General features: G+C 38.3%; 2 protein-coding genes and 1 long non-coding RNA gene across 4 annotated transcripts; 2 read left to right on the forward strand and 1 right to left on the reverse strand.

The window, feature by feature from the left end:
* LOC112176373 lies at positions 1–1751 on the forward strand. 2 transcript variants are annotated; one of them, XR_005803851.1, is made up of 2 exons: positions 1–752; positions 837–1751. It is a non-coding gene; the product is annotated as an uncharacterized LOC112176373 (long non-coding RNA). The 2 variants fall into 2 exon arrangements; XR_005803850.1 differs by having other exon boundaries at positions 1–357.
* Positions 1752–3724: 1973 nt separating this feature from the next.
* On the forward strand, positions 3725–7600 carry LOC112176136 (probable disease resistance protein At1g15890). Its single transcript, XM_040511415.1, has 3 exons — positions 3725–4759; positions 5043–6316; positions 6712–7600. Exons 1-3 carry the CDS (start codon positions 3725–3727, stop codon positions 7268–7270), a joined length of 2868 nt encoding a protein of 955 aa, XP_040367349.1. The 3' UTR covers positions 7271–7600.
* Positions 7601–9022: 1422 nt separating this feature from the next.
* LOC112179800 (DEAD-box ATP-dependent RNA helicase 5) lies at positions 9023–15767 on the reverse strand. The gene is made up of 13 exons (XM_024318281.2): positions 15179–15767; positions 14978–15102; positions 14227–14334; positions 13696–13776; positions 12762–12840; positions 11896–11981; positions 11763–11819; positions 11619–11686; positions 11050–11118; positions 10828–10921; positions 9642–9806; positions 9452–9544; positions 9023–9356 (listed from the first exon to the last, which is right to left on the reverse strand). The coding sequence occupies exons 1-13, from the start codon at positions 15660–15662 to the stop codon at positions 9261–9263; spliced, it is 1605 nt and encodes a 534-aa protein (XP_024174049.1). The 5' UTR covers positions 15663–15767; the 3' UTR covers positions 9023–9260.
* Between the last annotated feature and the right edge of the window lie 4141 nt (positions 15768–19908).

The raw sequence follows: 19908 nt of genomic DNA on the forward strand, positions 1-19908 counted from the left end.
GCTTGGCTTCTCCTTCTCTGATCATCTCTCTCTCTCGACCTCACCAACTCTTTCGCTCTCTCCATCTCCATCATGGCAAAGCTCTCTGATTCCCGCAATTCCAACCGTTCCGATCGTCGGAACAAATACCTGAAGCCGAATCCGGGTGGCCGGAAATCAGGTCCTCGGAAATTGGCGACTCTATTCCAGGGTTTGGGGCTCCAAGACAAAACCCCTTCTTCTTTCATGTTGTCGCCTACGTCGAGCCCTAGCCCTAACCCTAGATCTGGAATCCCGAGCGCACCTCCTACTCCCAATGCACCGGCGAGGCACGGTCTCCGGCCACCGTCTCGCCTCCGGGGCTCGGATATGCGGCAGGTTACGGCTGTTCTCTTTCAGAGCCAGATTTCTCTTTGCAATTTTAAGCCTTCGGCTAAAGTTTTGTTCTTTGAGGAAGAGGTGTCTGAGGCGCGTGTTTTGTTTAGTGGCTTAAGCCTAGATTCGTGATGGGTCCGTTGCTGTGTTGTTCTTGCTGAATGAAATCAAACCAGTCAAAAAAAAAAAAAAAAAAAAGTAAAATTTATGTTTTGGGTAGTTGTGTTTATGGGTTTTAAAGTCTATAGGGGATCCAAATGTCTCTGTGTTGTTGTGGTCTGGATAGGGAGTATGCAGTTTTAGGAAGTCTTGTGTGAATTAGGTGGCAAAAGAATTATGATCATGACCTTCTAATGGCAATGTCAATTTGAAAAGTGCTTGTCAGTGCTTTTTCACTGGTAATGATTGCAATTGGCAGCGTTGCTTCGTATGGAGACTCCTAAAGTTTAGAACTTGTTCTTATGGATTGTTGTTGATGGCAGGCTTTTCGCCGATGAATGCAGAATGCACAAGCAGTGTGGCAACCGCCGCACTCTCTGTTGTGCTAGGTGTACTAGCTGCTATATATTGATTATCGTTTCAAAGGATGCAGGCATCCACGACAATTTGGGATGCTCTCTCTATGACTGTGAGTTCTATTCCTCCTTTTCTATGATTTTTATTGATTGGCTGCTTTTAAACTTGAAATATCAATACCATTCTGCATTTTGGTGTTCCTTGGCAATGCTTTTTTGCTGCTTAGCATTTAAGGAAATGCCGATGCAAGATTTTTTTGGGTAATGCTTTTCATGTGGAAGCCTAGGACAATTTGCAGATAAGTTTGTGGTTATTATGAAGCCAATAAGGCTGTGAATCCAAAATTTGCTAGAAATGTTGTGCAGCTTAGTTGGAGTTTTCCTGCAGAGGATTGGTGGCAGAGACACTCTGCTTCTGGTGTATTACGGAGTGATTGTAGTGTTTCATTGAAGGGGAATCTCTGCCATGCTTGGAGTTGGTCAAGATTTGGATGCAGAGCTTTGGGGACTTTTAAAGAGATTGAGATTGGGATTGGATTGGGTTGCAGGTCTCAGCTCGACTCCAACCTATTCACATGCTTCATCAGAGGATTTGCTATACAGAACCAAAAAAGCTTGGAGACAACTTGGCTGGGTTAGGGCATGATTGTAATTCTGGTTGCAGATTTTTCAATGCCCCTTTTTCTGTTAGAAAATGATTTCACCAGGTCTGCTGATATTAGTTAGGTTCTTCTTATCTTTTGGCCTCTGCGAACCCATATATTTTCTCATGTATTGGTAGTAGTTGTTTTCCTGGCTATCTGTACTACAGTAGCAATAGTAGTCATATGTAAACAGCTTCAACTTTATAATATTATATCCTTTTTCTGAATTCTGAAAAAAGAAGTTATGATAAAACTCTACTTTTTAGCTTTTGGTTTGTAGGACTGAACAGATTAGAGAGAGAGAGATCAAACCAAAAAGACCAAAGAGGAAAACTGAACCAGCAAAGCAAAGAAAAATTAATGCTGACAATTCTAAGAACAAAACTAAACAGGGTAAATTAGACGGAGCAAAATAAGGACCAATGCAATTGCACTGTTGCAAAACGAGCATCACAACACTCTTTCGTAGTTTATACATAAATCGTTGAGAACTGGAATGGTCCTTTTGAAGTTAAACGTCAAACTGCAATAGCTAGCTTTTCCAACCGAGAATCATGAATTGGTGGCATAATAAGAAGGTCGTCCATTTGAAAAAGTAGATTCACCCACCTATCCCATCATCACCTCCAGATTTTGATGTCAATGTCAATGAGATCTCAATACCTGCACAGAGATTAAAACGTCAAACGTCAACAGTTCGAATTAAGAAGCTGTAGTGGTTTGTATAATCAACGTTTAATTGGTTTATCCGAGTTATAAATCTCCATAATGATATTGTAATTGATCTGGTCATGTTGGGATTAAACAAATTCTCCTAACTTGGTGGATGGGCACATTTTCGATGAAGAAGATAAAAATTCAATGGTCTTTAGTAATTGCTAACATAATAGCAAATTAGCAATGCGCATAGAAGATTGGTTGATGAACCATGACGGTACTGAACATAAAATATAACATCCTCAAAAACAAATCACTCTTTCTTTAATGTACTGATCTCTGCAGATATTCTTCGATATGTGAAGCATTTAAATATCGGCAGTTTGGAAGTTCACTCTACCTTTGTAACTATATATAAACTGAGAAGAATAGAGGCGACACAGCACACCATAACGATTTAGCTTCATTTGGCCAACTCAATGGAGATTTATATTCCCAGCTTATGTGCATTTCGCTCTCTACACCCTCATGTGAATATGTGACTACCATTCTTCTTTGATTACCTTATCCCAACCTACCATCGGTGCAAATCAGCAAATGCATTGAGCTATTATTAATTAAACGGATCAATTCGCCTTGCTCAAGTTCAAAGAATCTATAGTCACCGAACCACAAGGGCTGTTGAACTCATGGAATGAATCCCTTCACTTCTGCAACTGGCATGGAGTTACTTGCGGCACAAGGCATCAAAGAATAACAGCCTTGAAACTAGGGGGTTCTGACTTGCAAGGAACAACTGACATTGGCAACCTCTCTTTTGTCAGGTTCATCAGCCTTCGAGATAACAGCTTCTCCGGCAAGATTCCACAGCAAGTTGATCATTTGTTCAGACTCCGGCATATAAATCTCAGTAAGAACAAGTTGAAGGGGGGAACTCCAGTCAACCTGACCTTCTGCCCGGAACTGAGCATCATAAGTTTTGGATCAGACCGCCTTACCGGCGATATTCAATCAGAGATTGGCTCACTGTTGAAGCTGGTGTACCTTAATCTTCAGACAAACAATCTGACAGGGGAGGCATCTCACATTCCTTGTGAAATCTTTCATCAATCAATGTACTATCCTTAACAGTGAACAATTTGGTGGGCAGTATTCCAGAGGAGATTGGTCAACTGAAAAGCTTATCTACTTTTGCAATTAGTCCAAATAATCTCTCTAGTACCGTACCTCCCTCCCTTATTAACATGTCATACATGAATGCATTCGCACTTGGAGGTAAGCATATCATAAGGCTATCTTAATTACCAAGAGTTGTAGTTTTATCATTTGGAGTCTGTTATATTTACCTAATAGGTTGTTTGACCCTTGATATCTTCCTTGTAGGACTGACAGAGAACTTGTTGATGCCATTGTTGACTTTGTCTGCACTAAAGTACTACCCACTACAATTGAGTCCACCGGGGATTTCACAGTATTTGAAGCAACAAGACAAGCCATGGATCAACTTATGAAGGCATTAAAAGATAACAAGGTCATGCCGTTGGGGTGTACGGCATGGGGGGCGTTGGAAAGACAACCCTTGTGAAACATGTCAGTCAAGAAGCTCGAAAGCAAGGCCTTTTTGATCATGTGATTATGGTTAGAGTTAATCAAACCCATGATTTGAAAAATATTCAGGGCATATTGGCAGATGGGCTAGGCATCATATTGATGAATGAGACAGTGGAGGGGAGAGCTTCTAGATTGTCTTCGGAGATAATGAGAAGAAACAAAATACTTATAATCTTGGACAACGTTTGGGGTCTAATAGATCTGCCAAGAATAGGAATTCCGACCCACGACATTCTTCAGAGTTGCAACTCCAAAGTCCTACTTACCACAAGGAGACGGAGTGTTTGTCATGTCATGAGGAGCCAAGAAGATATCACCCTCAATAGCCTATCGAAAGAAGATTCATGGACATTGTTTGTGAAATATGCAAGAAAGTCTCTTGAATCGACCGATTTCGAGGATGTCGCAAGGAAGGTAGCTCGAGAATGTGGTGGTCTACCAATTGCATTGATAGCAGTTGCAAGGACACTTGGAGATAAAGGTCTGACAGAGTGGGAACACGCAGTTCAACGGCTAGAGAAGTCACAAGCTGCCAACCGTGACGATGAAGGAGATGCATCCAAATGCATAAAATTAAGCTATGATTTCTTGAAAGATGAGGACTCCAAGTCATGTTTCTTGCTTTGTTGCCTATTCCCAGAAGGCTATGACATCCAAATAGAAGACTTGTTCAATTATGGGATCGGGACAGGATTGTTTAAAGATACTGAGACAATCCAAGAAGCCAGAGGAGAAGCTGGTTCCGTGGTCAAGTACCTTATACATTCTAGCTTGCTTTTGGATAGTGAATTTGATGGATGTGTTAGGATGCATGATGTCATCAGGGATACAGCAATTCAAATTGCACGTTCTGAAGATGAGCGAGGATTTTTCATAGAAGCTGGCTGTCGTTTGAAGAATTGGCCACGTCGATTGAGTGAAGGCCATTCTGCAATTTCACTTATGAAGAACGACATTTGCAAGCTACCTGAAGAGCTGGTATGTCCGAAACTCCAAATTTTATTACTACAAGAGAATGATGATTTAGATCAGATCCCTGATACCTTTTTCAAAAATACTAGTTTACTAAGAGTCGTAGATCTTAGTTGCACTAGTATATCATCCCTATCCAAGTCATTTATTCACCTAAGCAATCTCCAAGGGTTGTATTTAGATTCTCTATCTGACATTTCCGTACTGAAATATTTTAAGAAGCTTGAGATTCTCAGTATGAAAGAATACCAATTTAACCAATTTAAGGCTGTTGGATGTTAGTGACCAGGGTTCAGTGGGTGGAGGTATCGTCAGAATTCCACCAGGGGTGATATCAGAATTGCGTAAATTAGAAGAACTGTGCTTGCACTGTGGATTTTGGGACTGGGGGAGTAAAGTTGAGGGAGAAGGGGAAAGAACCAATGTTAGCTTTGATGAGGTAACTAACTTATCATATTTGAACTGTTTGAAGGTTTGCATATCTCATGCGAATTGCATCCCTAGAAAGGCTTGTGTCGATCTGAGTTGGACTTGCTTTGATATATGTATTGCTAGAGACAGGAACACCAGAAATATTATCAGAGAGATGCGCAGTCAATTCAGGCGAGATTATCATACATATTCAAGAACTTTGATTCTTGATACAACCATTAGTATGTTACCAGCTTGGTTTGTCAGCGTGGTGACAGAGAATACAGAGACGCTAGTGTATGTGAATTTCACAGGGTTAAATAACATCTTCATGGAATATCACCATGGGAGGTTACATAGTCTGAAGCATCTCTCTGTTATTGGTCCCAATGAGAGCTTGGAAGCATTGATACTTGTGGACATAACAAGAAGGAATCAAAATAAAGCTGTGTTCGAGAAATTGGAAGAGTTGCATCTGGACAGTATGGATTCCTTGAAGGAGTTATGTCTTGGTGAATTACCATCTAGGTCTCTCTGGAATCTGAAGGTATTGGAGGTACATGATTGTCCTAACTTGGGAAATGCCCTGTTACCATCACAATTGTTACAGAGACTTTCAAATCTGAAGAACCTATTTTGTAAGCGTCTGCCTGGAATGGAATATGTGTTTGGATGTGAAGGATTCGAGATAGAACAATCAAAACTGAGAAGGATGGAGTTGTTTGAGCTAGATGCAGTCAAGAGCATATGTAATGGTCCTGCTCCACCTGCAATGTTCCAAGCACTTACAAGTTTAACCATTTCCCGTTGCAACTTTCTAGGAGGTCTCTTCACATTTGATGTAGCTCAATGCCTTTCCCAAGTGGAAAACATTTTTTTAGAGAGTTGCCCAAATTTGGAAAGAGTAATCGAGGCAAGTAAGGAATCGGAGCTCAGTAAGAAGACCGTTCTTCCAAAATTGAAGTCCCTAGTCTTGGTGAATCTTCCTATGCTGTACAGTGGTAGTGCTGCTATTGATATGGAGTGTCCTTCATTGCAAGAGTTGTATGTGAGAGAGTGCCCTCATTTTTCAGCCTCTGCTTATGACTTCGGGAGCAATTACCAAGTCATACTCAACGATCCAGAGCATTTCGTATATCAGCAAGGCACAAGGTACTTCATTTCTCTTTATCTATATCATTTAACTTTTCTTGAGCCAAAATAAAAACGAAAAGAAAGAATAAACAAGCCTGTTTTTTTTCATTATTAAATACTTATTTTTCATTTTTTCTTTGTTGTCATTTGTAATTATTGATCATCCTGCTATTTTATATGGTTAATTAACCAACTGTGAACAATTGAATTGTGGAAAGGGGGAAAAATGTTAGTTGTGTTAACTAACCAACAGACCATAATTCAGCCGGAATCAACCATGTTCATTCCATCTTGCATGTTAGTTTAGACTTCAGAGTTTAGATTCAAAAATGTTCTTATAAAATTTGTAAGACACTAAATAATTTGCTGACAAATTTAATTTTGTCTTCTTTAATTTCAAATTTGACCGGTAGATTTGAAGAATTATTCCGAACACCATGGGGTCTCAACCCACATTTGAAGGTCGTGGATACGATGCGTACATTGATGGGGAATCAATTGCAAGCGATTATGACTGAAGTGATGGCGTCATTGGAATTCGTGAAGATACCTGAAACCGTGGAGAAGATGCTCAAATTTGTGGGGATGGTACCTAGATCGATGGTGAAGAAGGCATATAAATTTCAGGGGAAGATGCCTGAATTGTTGGAGAAAATGCCCGGATTGATAGAGTCGACGTTGAACGTTAATCCCGGATTTGCGAATCATATACCTGAAATGCTGGATCAGGTGGTTAAATTGATGGAGGATACGAACTTGGCTGGAATCATGGATAACTTCTTGTCTGAATTGGATGAGAATAGGCGTCTTGATATGATGGAACTGCTGGAGAATATGCCTCAGCATATGGGTGATCTGACAGAGTCTTTTAGCATGTTAAAGAGTGCAATGGAAAGCATTGGATCCAAGCAATGTTTTAAAACGCCGAGGCGTAGGCCGAGGCGTTTTTCGGTGAGCATCAAGAAGGCGTAAGGCTCGTAAGCCTCGAGTATAAAAGACCTATATTGATGTAAACCCAAGAGACAATCATATACTACATGACAGCATATCAATTAACACTAGACAATTACATACTACTTGGCCTCAATATAGTAAACCCAGTTTAGCTCCCATTTATAACTCTCAGACTCTCAAACTCTCAGATTTCTTGGTTCAAGTAGCACTCTGCACCAACTAATGGTATCAGTTCCTCACCATCTAATGACAAGGTGGAACAAGTAAATATTAACTTATACATTTTCATTCCTTAAGTTTTCAAATGCAAACCTGGTTGGCAACCCTGTAGTCAGTGATTCAACATATCTGCAATTCAGAAATGGAACAAATAAATTTAGGGAAGAAACCAATAACAGGTTCACCAACCAGGGAGTTGAGTAATGCATGCGATGCATAAAAACAAGCAGGACAGAAAATACATATAAAGCAAAATCTGCAATTATTCCATGCCCACCCATATTGGCCTTCTCTTGATCTCTTCCATAATAACTATGTTGAGTAACAGTTTCTCTAATAGAACAAATTCACACAGGCCTTCATATCTTTCAATGGGAGAGAGAGAAGGAGACACTAGAGAAAGAGAGAACAAGAGGACAGCGGCCATCATGCAAGCAAGAGACTAGGCAATCAGCTGCACTATAAACACAATCACCTCCACCAACCCATCTTTTCTAAGGGCTATTTTCAAAACTTTGTAGACCCAGCTTTGCAACTTATGGCTAAATCAAAATCCACAATCTAATCGCAATTCAAAAAGACCATTGAATGACACCATTTCAAAGCACAGCTGAATACGATCAAAGATTTGATGGGGGACCTAACAATGATGTCCACTATGTTGTTCCAACAAGTGATTTCCCAGCATTGAACCTGCATGCTTTTACTTTTGGCTGGAGCAGGATGATGCAAGTTGTTAAAAATATTTTATTTTCAGTTTCTTAACAAAATAGAAAAGGCCAAATGACAAGCACTCCCAATCATGGATTCTCCTAATACATGTGAGCTAAATCTAATACTCACGATCGAACTCCGGGGGAGTATATTAAACTCCACTGCTCTCGAATGACCAAACCAATCGAAGGTATTATTATGGTCTTTAACCCTACAATGCACCATGAGCATGACATGTGCATCTGTTTAACAAATTCTGACTGCAAAGGAGACGGGGCTTTAAAAGAGAAAATAAAAACACCTACATGGTCTTTACCCCATTCAGTCTTATCGTCATACACCAGCAAGAAATGACCTCTGCAACTGTCAATGCATCAAGAAGCTGATGAGGAAATGTGAGATACCCTGTATCCATTTTTCAATGACATATATAATCAACGAGAGGACGACCTTGGAGTTTTGTCAATTGGACAGAGTCTAAAAGGAATTTGAGTTCCAAACCCTTTTTTTTGCATTCTTGATCGTTAGACCATCTAGTGAGTTATGCAGTATGTTTAGTAATCCGTGACCAGGTAACCATATACCATAATTCTTAAGTTCAACAAGCAAGATTAAATACAAACTTTCCTATTTGAAAGAAATGAAAGTCACGAGCGCAAAAGGTGCAAATAGAGAAGAAGAAACTTTTGAAACCTTGTTCCCCATACACTAAAGTCTAAACTCAACAGGTTCCAAGAGTGAGCAACGCAGAATGTTGCTCGTTGCTCGCCATGTGAGTGCTATAAATAACCAGATCATATTATCAAATCTCAAGTACGTGTTCAACAAATACAGGAATATGCAAGAAGCCAGTAAAAGGATACGCTTATGATCATTAATTTAAAAAACAATAATCAAATATACTTATTCAGCATCTATGAATTGAATTGTAGTATACACCAGAAAATAAAAGGAAAAAAGAAAAGGAAAGTAAACAAAAAACAAAAATATATTACATAGTAATCGGTTTCTAACCAACTCTATCTTTCACTTGTTCCCTATTTAAGAATGGTTTCGGGTTGTAATCTGAGTTAAGTTAGTCTTCATCATCAGAGTCAGCGAATGTGATCTTTTTAGCCTTTGGAGCATCGGCAGAAATTTCTCTGAAGTGAGCCCCATAAAGTTTGGATTCCTGTATTTCAATTCCAAAAGGAATACATGATTACAATTTATGCAGTACAAATACCACTAAAAGAAGGAAGAAAATTAAAGAGAACAAATACATACCTTTTTCTTTACATGAGTGCCAAACTTCAACAAGTCAGCTGGCACATTTTGCCCAGCTTCTTTGAGAACATTGACCAGCTCCCCAGCAAGTCCCTGAAATAGTCCCATCAATACATTATCATAAGATCATAGCTTGACAATCTTCTACAAAAATAACATAACAATTTATAATTAATATATTTAGTGTTACCTTGTTGTGATGAGTGAAAAAGGTATGAGCGACACCCTTCTTACCAGCCCGTCCAGTACGCCCAATTCTGTGGACATAATCCTCGGTAGTGAGTGGAAAACTATAGTTAATCACTACCTCAACATCTGGGATATCTAATCCCCGAGCAGCCACATCAGTAGCAATCTGCAAGTATATGTTTTAGATAAGATCCACGGCTGTTCAGCATGTTACAAAATAGCTATAGAAAGTTTATTATGATCTCTTCAAACAAATAGATCCTTCCGAATAAACTAACCACAAGTTGCTCTCTAAAAAAATCTAACAGATTTAATGATCAACAACCCCTGTACACATCTCAGACATGTTTTTCTTTATATAGATCTGAAAATACCAATGAAATCATTTGAGTGCATCACTACCATCCCAAGTTTCCACTACAATAATATCCCCTTATTTTGCCTGTACACTCACTTTCCTTATTCTCGGTTTGTTCAAATTGATTCACAAAGGTTGAGATTTGATTGAAAATCCCCCACGAAAGAAGGATTCCCTGATACATGCGGGGCTCACCCCAGTGTTCCGATTATCCAAACTGGTCCAATTTTTAGGTTCTCTCTAGGAAAAAGTAAAAATTAAAAAAATAAAGCAACCAGATGGAAATGAGTTAGTCATCTAATTCTGATAAAACAGATAGACATGATCAACAATTTAAGAATGTAACAAGGACTAAACAGATCAATTTGGCTGACTTTTACGTAATGAAAGATCCTTGAAGGGAGACCTAAAAATGAACGGTTTGGATAATTGAGGCACACTGCAAGTGAGACAAACAATGCGCTCCCTTCTTTTTTGTTTAACTTAATTATAAAACTGAGATTGCTACCAAAATCAAAACTGTCATTAGAATTTGTATCTAAACTGACGTTACTTCCTGTTGCCAACAATAAAATAAAGCAAGGTATCAATTTTTCTTTTGGCTCAATGAAGCAAGACTGCTATAAATTAGGAAACTGAATTTTGATGAGTGAACTTCCATCAAATTGTTGGGTGAGAGGTTATCAAGCATAGAAAATTTGATGTAAAATATAGACAATTTCAAGTTGAAACTTGACCACAGGGTAGAGACTGTAGAGTAGTGCCATCAGGCCAGTTGGCATCTTTTGAGTGCTAAAAAAAAAAAATAGATCACTTGTCTACAACATACCATCAAGGGACAGCTTCCCTGCTTAAATAGAGATAGTGCCTGTGTGCGCTGATTTTGTGCTTTATCACCATGTATAGAACAGACCTTCCAACCCCTGGAAACAGCAATCCATAATACCATCAGTAGCTTTCTTGTTTTACTTTCAGCAGCTTATAGCAAAGCCAGAATTGTTAATATGCTAGCATGTTAAGTTAATTTATCTATGAATGACCAGGAGCTTACCCTCTTTGCAGCATATTTTCAACACGAGTAGCTTCCATTTTGTACAAGACAAACACCAAAACTCTGTTTCTGGACATAGTAAAACCTCAGTATTAGCAGGATTTAGCACCATCATATATAAAATACATCATCAATAAAGCAAACAAGTATGAATGGAGATCTACTGTATAACATAAACATTGAATATATATATATATATATATATATATATATATATATATATATACACATACAAGTAAACTAAGTGGAATCCATCCAACCACACAAAGATAGCATTAACTTGCAGATTACATACTGAAATTACAATTTTTTTTAGAAAGAAAAATATTGAAATTGCAAATTACATATTGCATTTGTAATTGTTGAAATTACAACTGCAAAATGCAACTTCTTAAAAGATAAGGACCGCCACATGAACTGTAGAACTCTATGACTCCCAAGAAAATGCCAACAGTCAGCATCTTCCAAGAAACATACACTGGTTCCGCATTAGGTTAAAATAAATCCTATAGGGTTTTGCTGAGGGACAGCTCAAACAAAAATAATAAAAATAATGTATCAATTCATACCCTTTGGATTTGTGGTATTTTTCTAGCAAAGCAACCAAACGCCCATCGCGAGATCGATCATCCAAGACCTATGAAAGTGAAAAGGATGTTAATTATGTGTGCATGTATTTGATTAACATTTAAATTGAGGTTGAGAAGTTTTACCTCGACTATCTGCAGGACATCATGGTTGGCAGCTAAATCCTCTGAACCAACAACCACCTGAAACAATCTAATTAGTTTCCATATGATGTGTATAAGATACTGTGTCAAGGTCATGAGATTTCAGAAATCACACCTTAACTGGATTAGGATCCATGAACTCCTGAGCTAACTGATGAACAGATGGAGGCCAAGTTGCGCTGAACATTACCATTTGGCGAGCTGCAGAGTCAAGAGATGTCTATCACTAAGATGAAAAAGCCTAATAAAATTAAGAATTGGAGGTCCTACATTCAATATATTTGGAGCAGACATAAGTACATTCACAAGTCCTTATTTGAGGTTTAGAGTTTAAATTGGATGTCTTTTCCAAAATCATCATGTCAAGAGATGTCTATCACTAGAATGAAAAAGCCTAAGAAAATTAAGAATTGGAAGCATTCAATATATATGGAGCAAACATAAGTACGTTCACATAAATCCTCATTTGAGGTTTAGAGTTTAAATTGGATGTGTTCTCCAAGATCATCACGTCATGGCTCAAACTACTCTTGGTACTCCTCCTATGTGACACCTGAGAACAGGCTGGGAGTAAAAGGCATTGCTTCTCGTTGCACATTTGGAACAGTACCACTTATTCATATAATTATTGATGTTGTAGAAATTCCCCCCCCCCCCCCCCCCCCCAAATTATCTATGGGTTAAGAACTACAAATAACCAAATCGTTAGATCATTAAATCTCTTGTAACTGAGAAGACTATAAGGTTTAGTCCCCAAAACCAGAGAACGAAAGCATATAACCTAAACCTTAACAGGAGCAACTGGAAAAGAAAATCAAGCTTTGATTTGGATGGCCAATATTGTACCGGAAAAAGGAATGACAGAGTGGGGCGGTAAATTCTACAACTTGTTTATGAAGACTGCAAATGAAAATTACAAAAAGAAAAGAAAAAATGAAAAAAGATATCACACCAGAAAACTATTGGTAAAGTATGACTTACCCGAGCATGTCTGTCCCAGTATATAGCGGACTTCAGGTTCAAATCCCATGTCAAGCATTCTATCTGCTTCATCAAGGACCTACAGAATATTACTGGTCAAAAGATTTGGCATCCAAACTAAAATTGACAAAAAACAAATCTTATCAAAAAGCAACACAAAAATTTTCAGATACAATGTACTGCCTCCTATCATAAAACTATGATGTCCCAGTTTTATTGCATTCTAGAAGCTCTTAGCAAAAAATTATACGGACCCAGATGGCGTTTGGAACGATATTGCAGTCACAAGCAAAGCATTTTCAAGAATGGTCCTCAATCTAGATGCCAAGATGAAAACCAGAAAAAAATTGCGGAAATCCATTCCCATCATGACCAACTCTTCTAATAGTGGCACCATTTCATTCCAAATCATGTTCACGGTCATACTCCACACCTACAATGTGAAGGCTTTCATACTAAACTTATACAGCGAACCTATTCATTTCACTAGACTTCTAGCAGAATGCACTAGTAGAGTCGGTTAATTCCTGATGCTACTGAGCCGATTAAAAAGACTGTAACACACCTACCTAAAGACATAGGTAAGATTCCTATCAATCCAAGAACTTATCATTCTGCTTTGTTCTAAGATGGAACAGTTGCGGAATAGGTATATATAACTATGATCATCTCTGGATCTTCCCTACCCAAAGACATTGCCACCATTCCAAGATAGCTAATGGACAATTGACAGCCATTTCAAAACTTGGGTCCCTTTTAAAGAGACTCATGCGCAATTATGAAATCAAATTCAATTACACCCAATCCAGAAACATTAGTCACCATAAGAAAAGGGATAGGCATATGATTGAAGTAATAAGATGCAGCTCCTAAATGTGAAAACCAAGACATGATAATTAAGAAACAAGTAACACCAGGTTTTCTGTATACTTACCGCAAAAGATACTTCCTTAAGGCAACACAAACCCATTTCAATGAGATCCTTCAAACGACCAGGTGTTCCAATAACAATGTCCTAGAACACACAGAAAAGTTTATGAAAACCATAATAAGAAAATGAACTGTGGAACCAAAGTGTACAATATGATTGTTACAGAATACATAGATGCATACAAGCAGAAAAAATTCAAGCTTTGAGAACATCAAGTACAGGACCAAGCGCTGGTAAAGTGAACCCTCCCTCATTGGCAACAATTAACTAATTCAAAACCAAACTAAAATGTCATAGAGGTTCACTAATGATGCACCAGGAAAAAAGACCAAGTTTACAGTCAAAATTCTGATCCAAGGGCCCAACCCAGTCATCATGGCAGGCTTCTGAGTCGCAAGGTTACTAGCCCATTACAGTGCCAATTGTAGAAAAATGTGAATAGATATAAAGGAAGAAAAAGACTAACTAATTACGGAATAAAATTAATTCAAAATTGTGGGATATTTAATTAAAAAGAAAAGTGAAATATCTTACCACACCAGATTTCAGAGAAGATATTTGAGGTCCTTTAGATGTTCCTCCATACAAACAAACTGATTCCACACCACAAGATTTCCCAGCCTCAACCAGTACATCTGAAATCTGCCACCAGAACCAGAAGATAAGATGGTGATTACTTGCCTCTTTCACAGAAATAAGCTTCAAATAATGCAATGATCAGAACAAACACCCAAGCAGAAGGTGAAAAGAAATAGAATAACAAAAATAATGGTGAATGACATATAAAAACATCATATTTGCCCCAATCAAGCCAAAGATTCTTTTGTACACTTAAAAAAGACTTCCCATCATTATCATAAATGATCTGCATGTTTTTCCAGAAACATTTTCATGGTTTTTGTAAATTATGGTTCTTTTACAATCAACTGACAGGGTTGATGCCTATGTTAATTAATAGGTACACAAGAAATTATAGGGTGCTCGTGTATTCATGTCTAGACTTTTGGAGGATGCCATGATAGACACCACCCGTCTCAGGTGAGACTTGAGATCTCATTCCTAATGGTTCTTCATAAGCAACAACCGGAAATAAAGGGTTATCTTCTTTGTTCTATTTTCTAGTAAACACTAATGCATGTACTATTGTAATGTAGATGTATGCACCATACCAAAACATGTAAAAATCACTGGATGTGACCAGCATTCTCTGTTTCATACAGAAAAGGAAAAAGAAAAGGCCAGCAACAGTTCCGAAAAAACACATCTTGGGTCTCGAAAAACATACTTGTTGAGCTAGCTCCCTTGTAGGTGCGAGCACAAGACAAAGAGGATATCTCCCCCTCGAAAACTTACCATTCCTCTTATTCAACACCTGATTAATAGCCGGTATCCCAAACGCCAAAGTCTTACCTGCACAGAATCAAAAGCTTTAACCTTTAACCACTAAACAACTCAAACTTTAAAATCCCAAATCACAATAACTTACCTGACCCAGTTTTCGCAATCCCGATAAAATCACGACCGTCCAACAAGAAAGGCCACGCCCGGGACTGAATCGGAGAAGGTCTCTGGAAATTCACACAGCACTGTAAAACCTCACTGGGAAGCTTCGACTCCGCAAACGAATCCAACGGCTTGTATTTGGCTTCATCAGCATCTTTCCCAGTAACCATCACAACCGCATCCGTGGAATTACTCTCTTCCACTTCTCCATTTCTCTTCGGCTCCTCCTCATTGTTTACGCTCTCTTTCGATTTCTTGTGCTTCTTCTTCTTCTTTTTAGAATCTGAATTTTCTTCCTCCAACTTTCGCTTAGGAGGACTGAGTTGGTCATCTTCTTCTTCTTCTTCGTCTCTGTGTTTGTTTTTGTGCTTCTTTTTCTTCTTCTCGGCTTTGGCTTCGCGGTGGTTCGTGGCTTCCTGGGCTTCTGGGTCGCTGAGAGTTGAGGGGTCTTTGAGCTTCCGACCCATTGTTGAAGCCGAAGTGAGGTGGGAGCTAATGACTCTGGGGAAGAAAAGCGAACAGAGGCTGAAGGTTTGGGAAAGAAGAATGGCGGGTTTATTCTAGGGTTTTGGCCTCTCCTTATGTGTGACTTTGTGTTAAAATTACGAATGTGTCATTGTGATTTGTAAGAGTAAACGGTAAATTACATTTTCTTTAGGCTATTTTCTTACGGTAAAAACTAAAAAGCATGGATTGTCTTGAATTTTTTTTTTTTTTTATACAGGCAATATTAGGATTTAGGACTAACAGTGAAGTTTTATTTACACATCCCCAATTACTTAATGCATACCCCCTATATTTTTTTGTCATCAAACTTCCATCTATACATTTCCTCATTAATAAATAAATAAAAACAAACAAAGAAGAGTCCACGAAAGTAAAATAAGAATTAAATATTTTATATATGAAAATATTAATTAAATATTTTCTTATAGGTTAAATGTTCTCCTCGTCTTCATAATACAATCGATGTTTCTTCAAGATTATGTGTGAACGTCAATGGCAGATATAATAATTGTAGTCAACATGAGGAATTAGCAAGCAACCAAATTGGTTGGACGTATCAAAAAAAAAAAAAAACCAAATTGGTTGAATCATATTGAACGAAGTTATAAAACCATCAAATATACCTTAAATGCATGAATACATCATGATCAATCACTTTGTTTGCAAAACAACGTACCAACATAAGCAATTTTAATATTGACCATGACTATATCGATCACAAAGATATTAACATATATTGAATATTTTAAAATCTTAGAGGCATCAAGTTTTTCAACTTGAAAAACAACAAAGATAAGAAAGTTGAGTATTTTATTGCATTCTAAAACACTGACAAAAAACCCTAGCCACTTCCAAATTCCAAACCCTAGCCTTCTCTTCACGGCATCCCAACCTCCCCTCACCGAATGCATGGCATCCATCGAGGATGTTAATGCAAGCTTTGCTGCTTCGCTTGCATTGGCAGGCGCTGACGTTGTCGACATCTCTCACCTAAACGATGGAGGCAACAAATCAAACTCTCAAGCTTTTCTTCTAGCCAAACCTTTGACAAAGAAGAAACATGAAGCTAGCGACCTTCAACACCATTTCCGGCGAATTTGGGTCCTTGATGGAGGCTTCAAAGTGCAAGCCAGAGTGCAAGGCCTGTTTGTATTTACTTTTGATCTGAAGAGAGACCGCAACAAATGTTATCAGTGGCGGACCATGGTACTTTAACCGACTCCTGTACTGCTGCAATAGTATGATGGGCTTGCGGATCCGCTTGAGGTTTCCATGTATCATCTCTTATTCTGGGTCAAGATTTCAGGTATTCCGTCTGCTCTAGAGAATAGGAAAATTATTATGAATGTAGTTTCAATTGCAGGTAAGTATCTGGACTTTGATAAGAAGTTATTTAATCACAAAGGCTTAATTAGGGCTCATGTAGCGCATGCTATATCCCAACCTTTCTTTCTTAAATGTATGTTGAAATTGATCCCTAATGTGGTGAAGGAGATAACATATTACTTTGTGAATTTACATGGAAAGTGCAGGGACTGAAATCTAATTATCCATGAACAAGATGAATGAGCTATGGGGGCTGCACTGAAAATGCAGAATAACACCGAAGCACAGGTTGCAATTGGGACCCCTCTGGCGTCCTATTTTCCAGGCCTCTAGGATCTCCGCTTTCAAAATGGAACCTTTCGTTTCCATGGAGTTCAAGCCCCCATACTGCCATCTATTGCTCAAAATCTATTTGGTGATCCATCTGCGCACAAACCTAGATGTCCCATTGTTATTAGGAATGAAGATATAAGGCCTGAAGCGACAAATACTGTGCTAGCTTTACCTCCTGCTGAAACAGACCAAGCTGCAGTCAAGAGAGGACGTCCATCCTCACCATTAGAGGTGGCAAACGGGCCACTAAGCACGAGCACGGCACGGGCCGGGCACAGCTCAAGCCCGTTAGTGGCCCGGCACGACCCGAGCACGTTAGAATAACAGGTCAGACTGGGCCAAAGAATATTGGCCCATTGGCCCGGCCTTGCCCGAGCATGACATATTGTGGGCCGGCCCGTTACAAACACAAAATTTCATTTTGTTTTTAAAAATATTAAAAAAATATAATGATGAGATTTGAATATGAGACCTTTTTATTTAAAATCTCATGACAGTTCCACCAATGCTTTCTTTTATATTGTCAAAATAATGAAACAAAACATTATATCCTTGTTTTGACATAAATATTTTTTCTAAATATTAAATATATGTTTATTAATAAAGACTAATCTCATAATAATACAACTATAGAATGAAGAAAAGAATAATAGATACTAAATCTTCATTATATTGATAAAGATTAATCTCACAATAATATACTAAAAATAATATATTTTGAGTTTTTTTTTTCTTTCTTTCTTATAGTGGAATATAAAAAATTATTAGAAATATAATCTTAAAAAGCTAAGATTATGAAAAACGTTGTATAACTTAATTTATTTTAATTTTCTAAATAGTTAAATAAAATTAATTTTTATTTGTTCAAATTAAGATTTTAAAATCATGCTTTATAGTGGGTAGGCATGAGCACGGCCCGTTATTAACCCGGCACATTATGGGCTCGGGCCATGGGCCGGCCGGGCTTAATGTTTAAGTAAATGGGCCGGCACGAGCCAGGTACGATAATAAATGCGTCGGCCCAAGCACGGCACGAAGCACGACTAGGCCCGCTTAAAATGGGCCTAGCCGAGCTGGCCCGTTTGCCACCTCTACTCACCATTCACATCTCCAAAGAAACTAAAAACTTTTTTCAGAGAGAGTAGCCAGGCTACAAGTCCATCCATGCTCCAAAAGAATCTGAAGGAGCCGGAATTCCACACCAAATTCTCTGCCAAGTCTCTTGGACTGATTGATGCTCCAGGGGGAATTCTGATTCCTAAGGAAGGAGTTATCAAGAAAGAAGACTTATAGCCGATCAAGAAGAAGAAAGAGAGGCCTCTGGGGTCGAAGAACAAAAATTCCTCCAAGCATAAGAAAGTTTCTGCTGAAGATGTGCTGAGTGTCATCTGCCCTAGCAAACCTCCAAGCCCTAGTGTTAAGGGCAAGGAGAAAATTTAGTTTTATTTCCAATTTTGCACATAGCCTATTTACCTGTCTTTGGTAACATAGTTTATAGGCTTTCTTTGAATAAGTGAGCATGTGTACCGTTAAATGATTGAACATAATCTATGTATCGTTGTGGTTTTACCACAAACTCTTTATCTACCCAGAGATGGTAGAGGGAGGATATGTACTGGTCCTTTCTGGCCTGTGTATTATTAATATATTGACATGATATTCTTTAAAAAAAAGGTAAGAAAGTTAAGTTATTCAATCTTCTAGCGATATATCAACCTCATTTATTTGAGAAAGAAGGGTAATTAGTAATTACCATATTGATATGTGCCAAAATTAATTCCACAATAAAACAAAAAAGATTGTATTAAATAAAAATTTATGATACATAGTCGACTTATTTTTTTCTTAATTTTTTCTCATTTATTTATTTAATGAGGAGGGGCATAGATGAAAGTCTGATGAAAAATGAGACAAAATAATATCAGGGATGTGCATTAAGTAATTGAGGGGGTGTATTTGAAATTTCTCTTGCCTTTAATCGAAATTTTATTCAAAAAATTTTTTTTATGTGGGATTGGAGAAACAAGGCCAACGTCTTTTCCATTACAAACAGAATTAATATCCCAGTGTGGCATTAAACCAATAACAGCATTGTTTTTGTCAATCAAAGGATATAGAGGATACACTATGGCATCGAGAGCGCTGCCACCTGTAAACCATAGCTGCCTGGGCTTGGGTATCTAACGACGTTATGAGGCATCGAGATCATCACCAGTAGGGATCAAATTCGCTGGATTTCGACTTCCAGAACTCTTGACGACCCTGTTTTAGGTGTTTAACTTCCGATTTCTTTCAACATTCGGAGATGTTGAGTCTGAAAATGTCGACCGTACTCAAGACGGACTGCACCTTGGTTGGTGGATCCGACCAGGGATTCGAAGAAGAACTACTTGCGAACATCTGCGATTGGGTCTTCTGCTGTTGATGACGACGGCGAAGTGCAGCAGTGCCGGTTTAATTAATCTCATTCTGAATCTATCTTGGACTGTTTTGCTTCTGATGGAGATGGTACTGAGAGATACAAGCTTCACAGTGATCGAGAGGGCG

The sequence above is a fragment of the Rosa chinensis genome, chromosome 7, assembly GCF_002994745.2.
Source record: "Rosa chinensis cultivar Old Blush chromosome 7, RchiOBHm-V2, whole genome shotgun sequence".
NCBI classification, from domain to species: Eukaryota; Viridiplantae; Streptophyta; class Magnoliopsida; order Rosales; family Rosaceae; genus Rosa; species Rosa chinensis.

Coding starts and splice junctions, on each gene's coding strand:
- LOC112176136 (XM_040511415.1), top strand. CDS start 3,725: ATGGGGGGCGTTGGAAAGACAACCCTTGTGAAACATGTCAGTCAAGAA. Junction 4,760..5,042: donor GCAAGCTACCTGAAGAGCTG/GTATGTCCGAAA, acceptor GTTAGTGACCAG/GGTTCAGTGGGTGGAGGTAT. Junction 6,317..6,711: donor GTATATCAGCAAGGCACAAG/GTACTTCATTTC, acceptor TTTGACCGGTAG/ATTTGAAGAATTATTCCGAA.
- LOC112179800 (XM_024318281.2), bottom strand. CDS start 15,662: ATGGGTCGGAAGCTCAAAGACCCCTCAACTCTCAGCGACCCAGAAGCC. Junction 13,777..14,226: donor CTTCTCTGAAATCTGGTGTG/GTAAGATATTTC, acceptor TGTGTGTTCTAG/GACATTGTTATTGGAACACC. Junction 9,357..9,451: donor GCACTCATGTAAAGAAAAAG/GTATGTATTTGT, acceptor ATTGAAATACAG/GAATCCAAACTTTATGGGGC.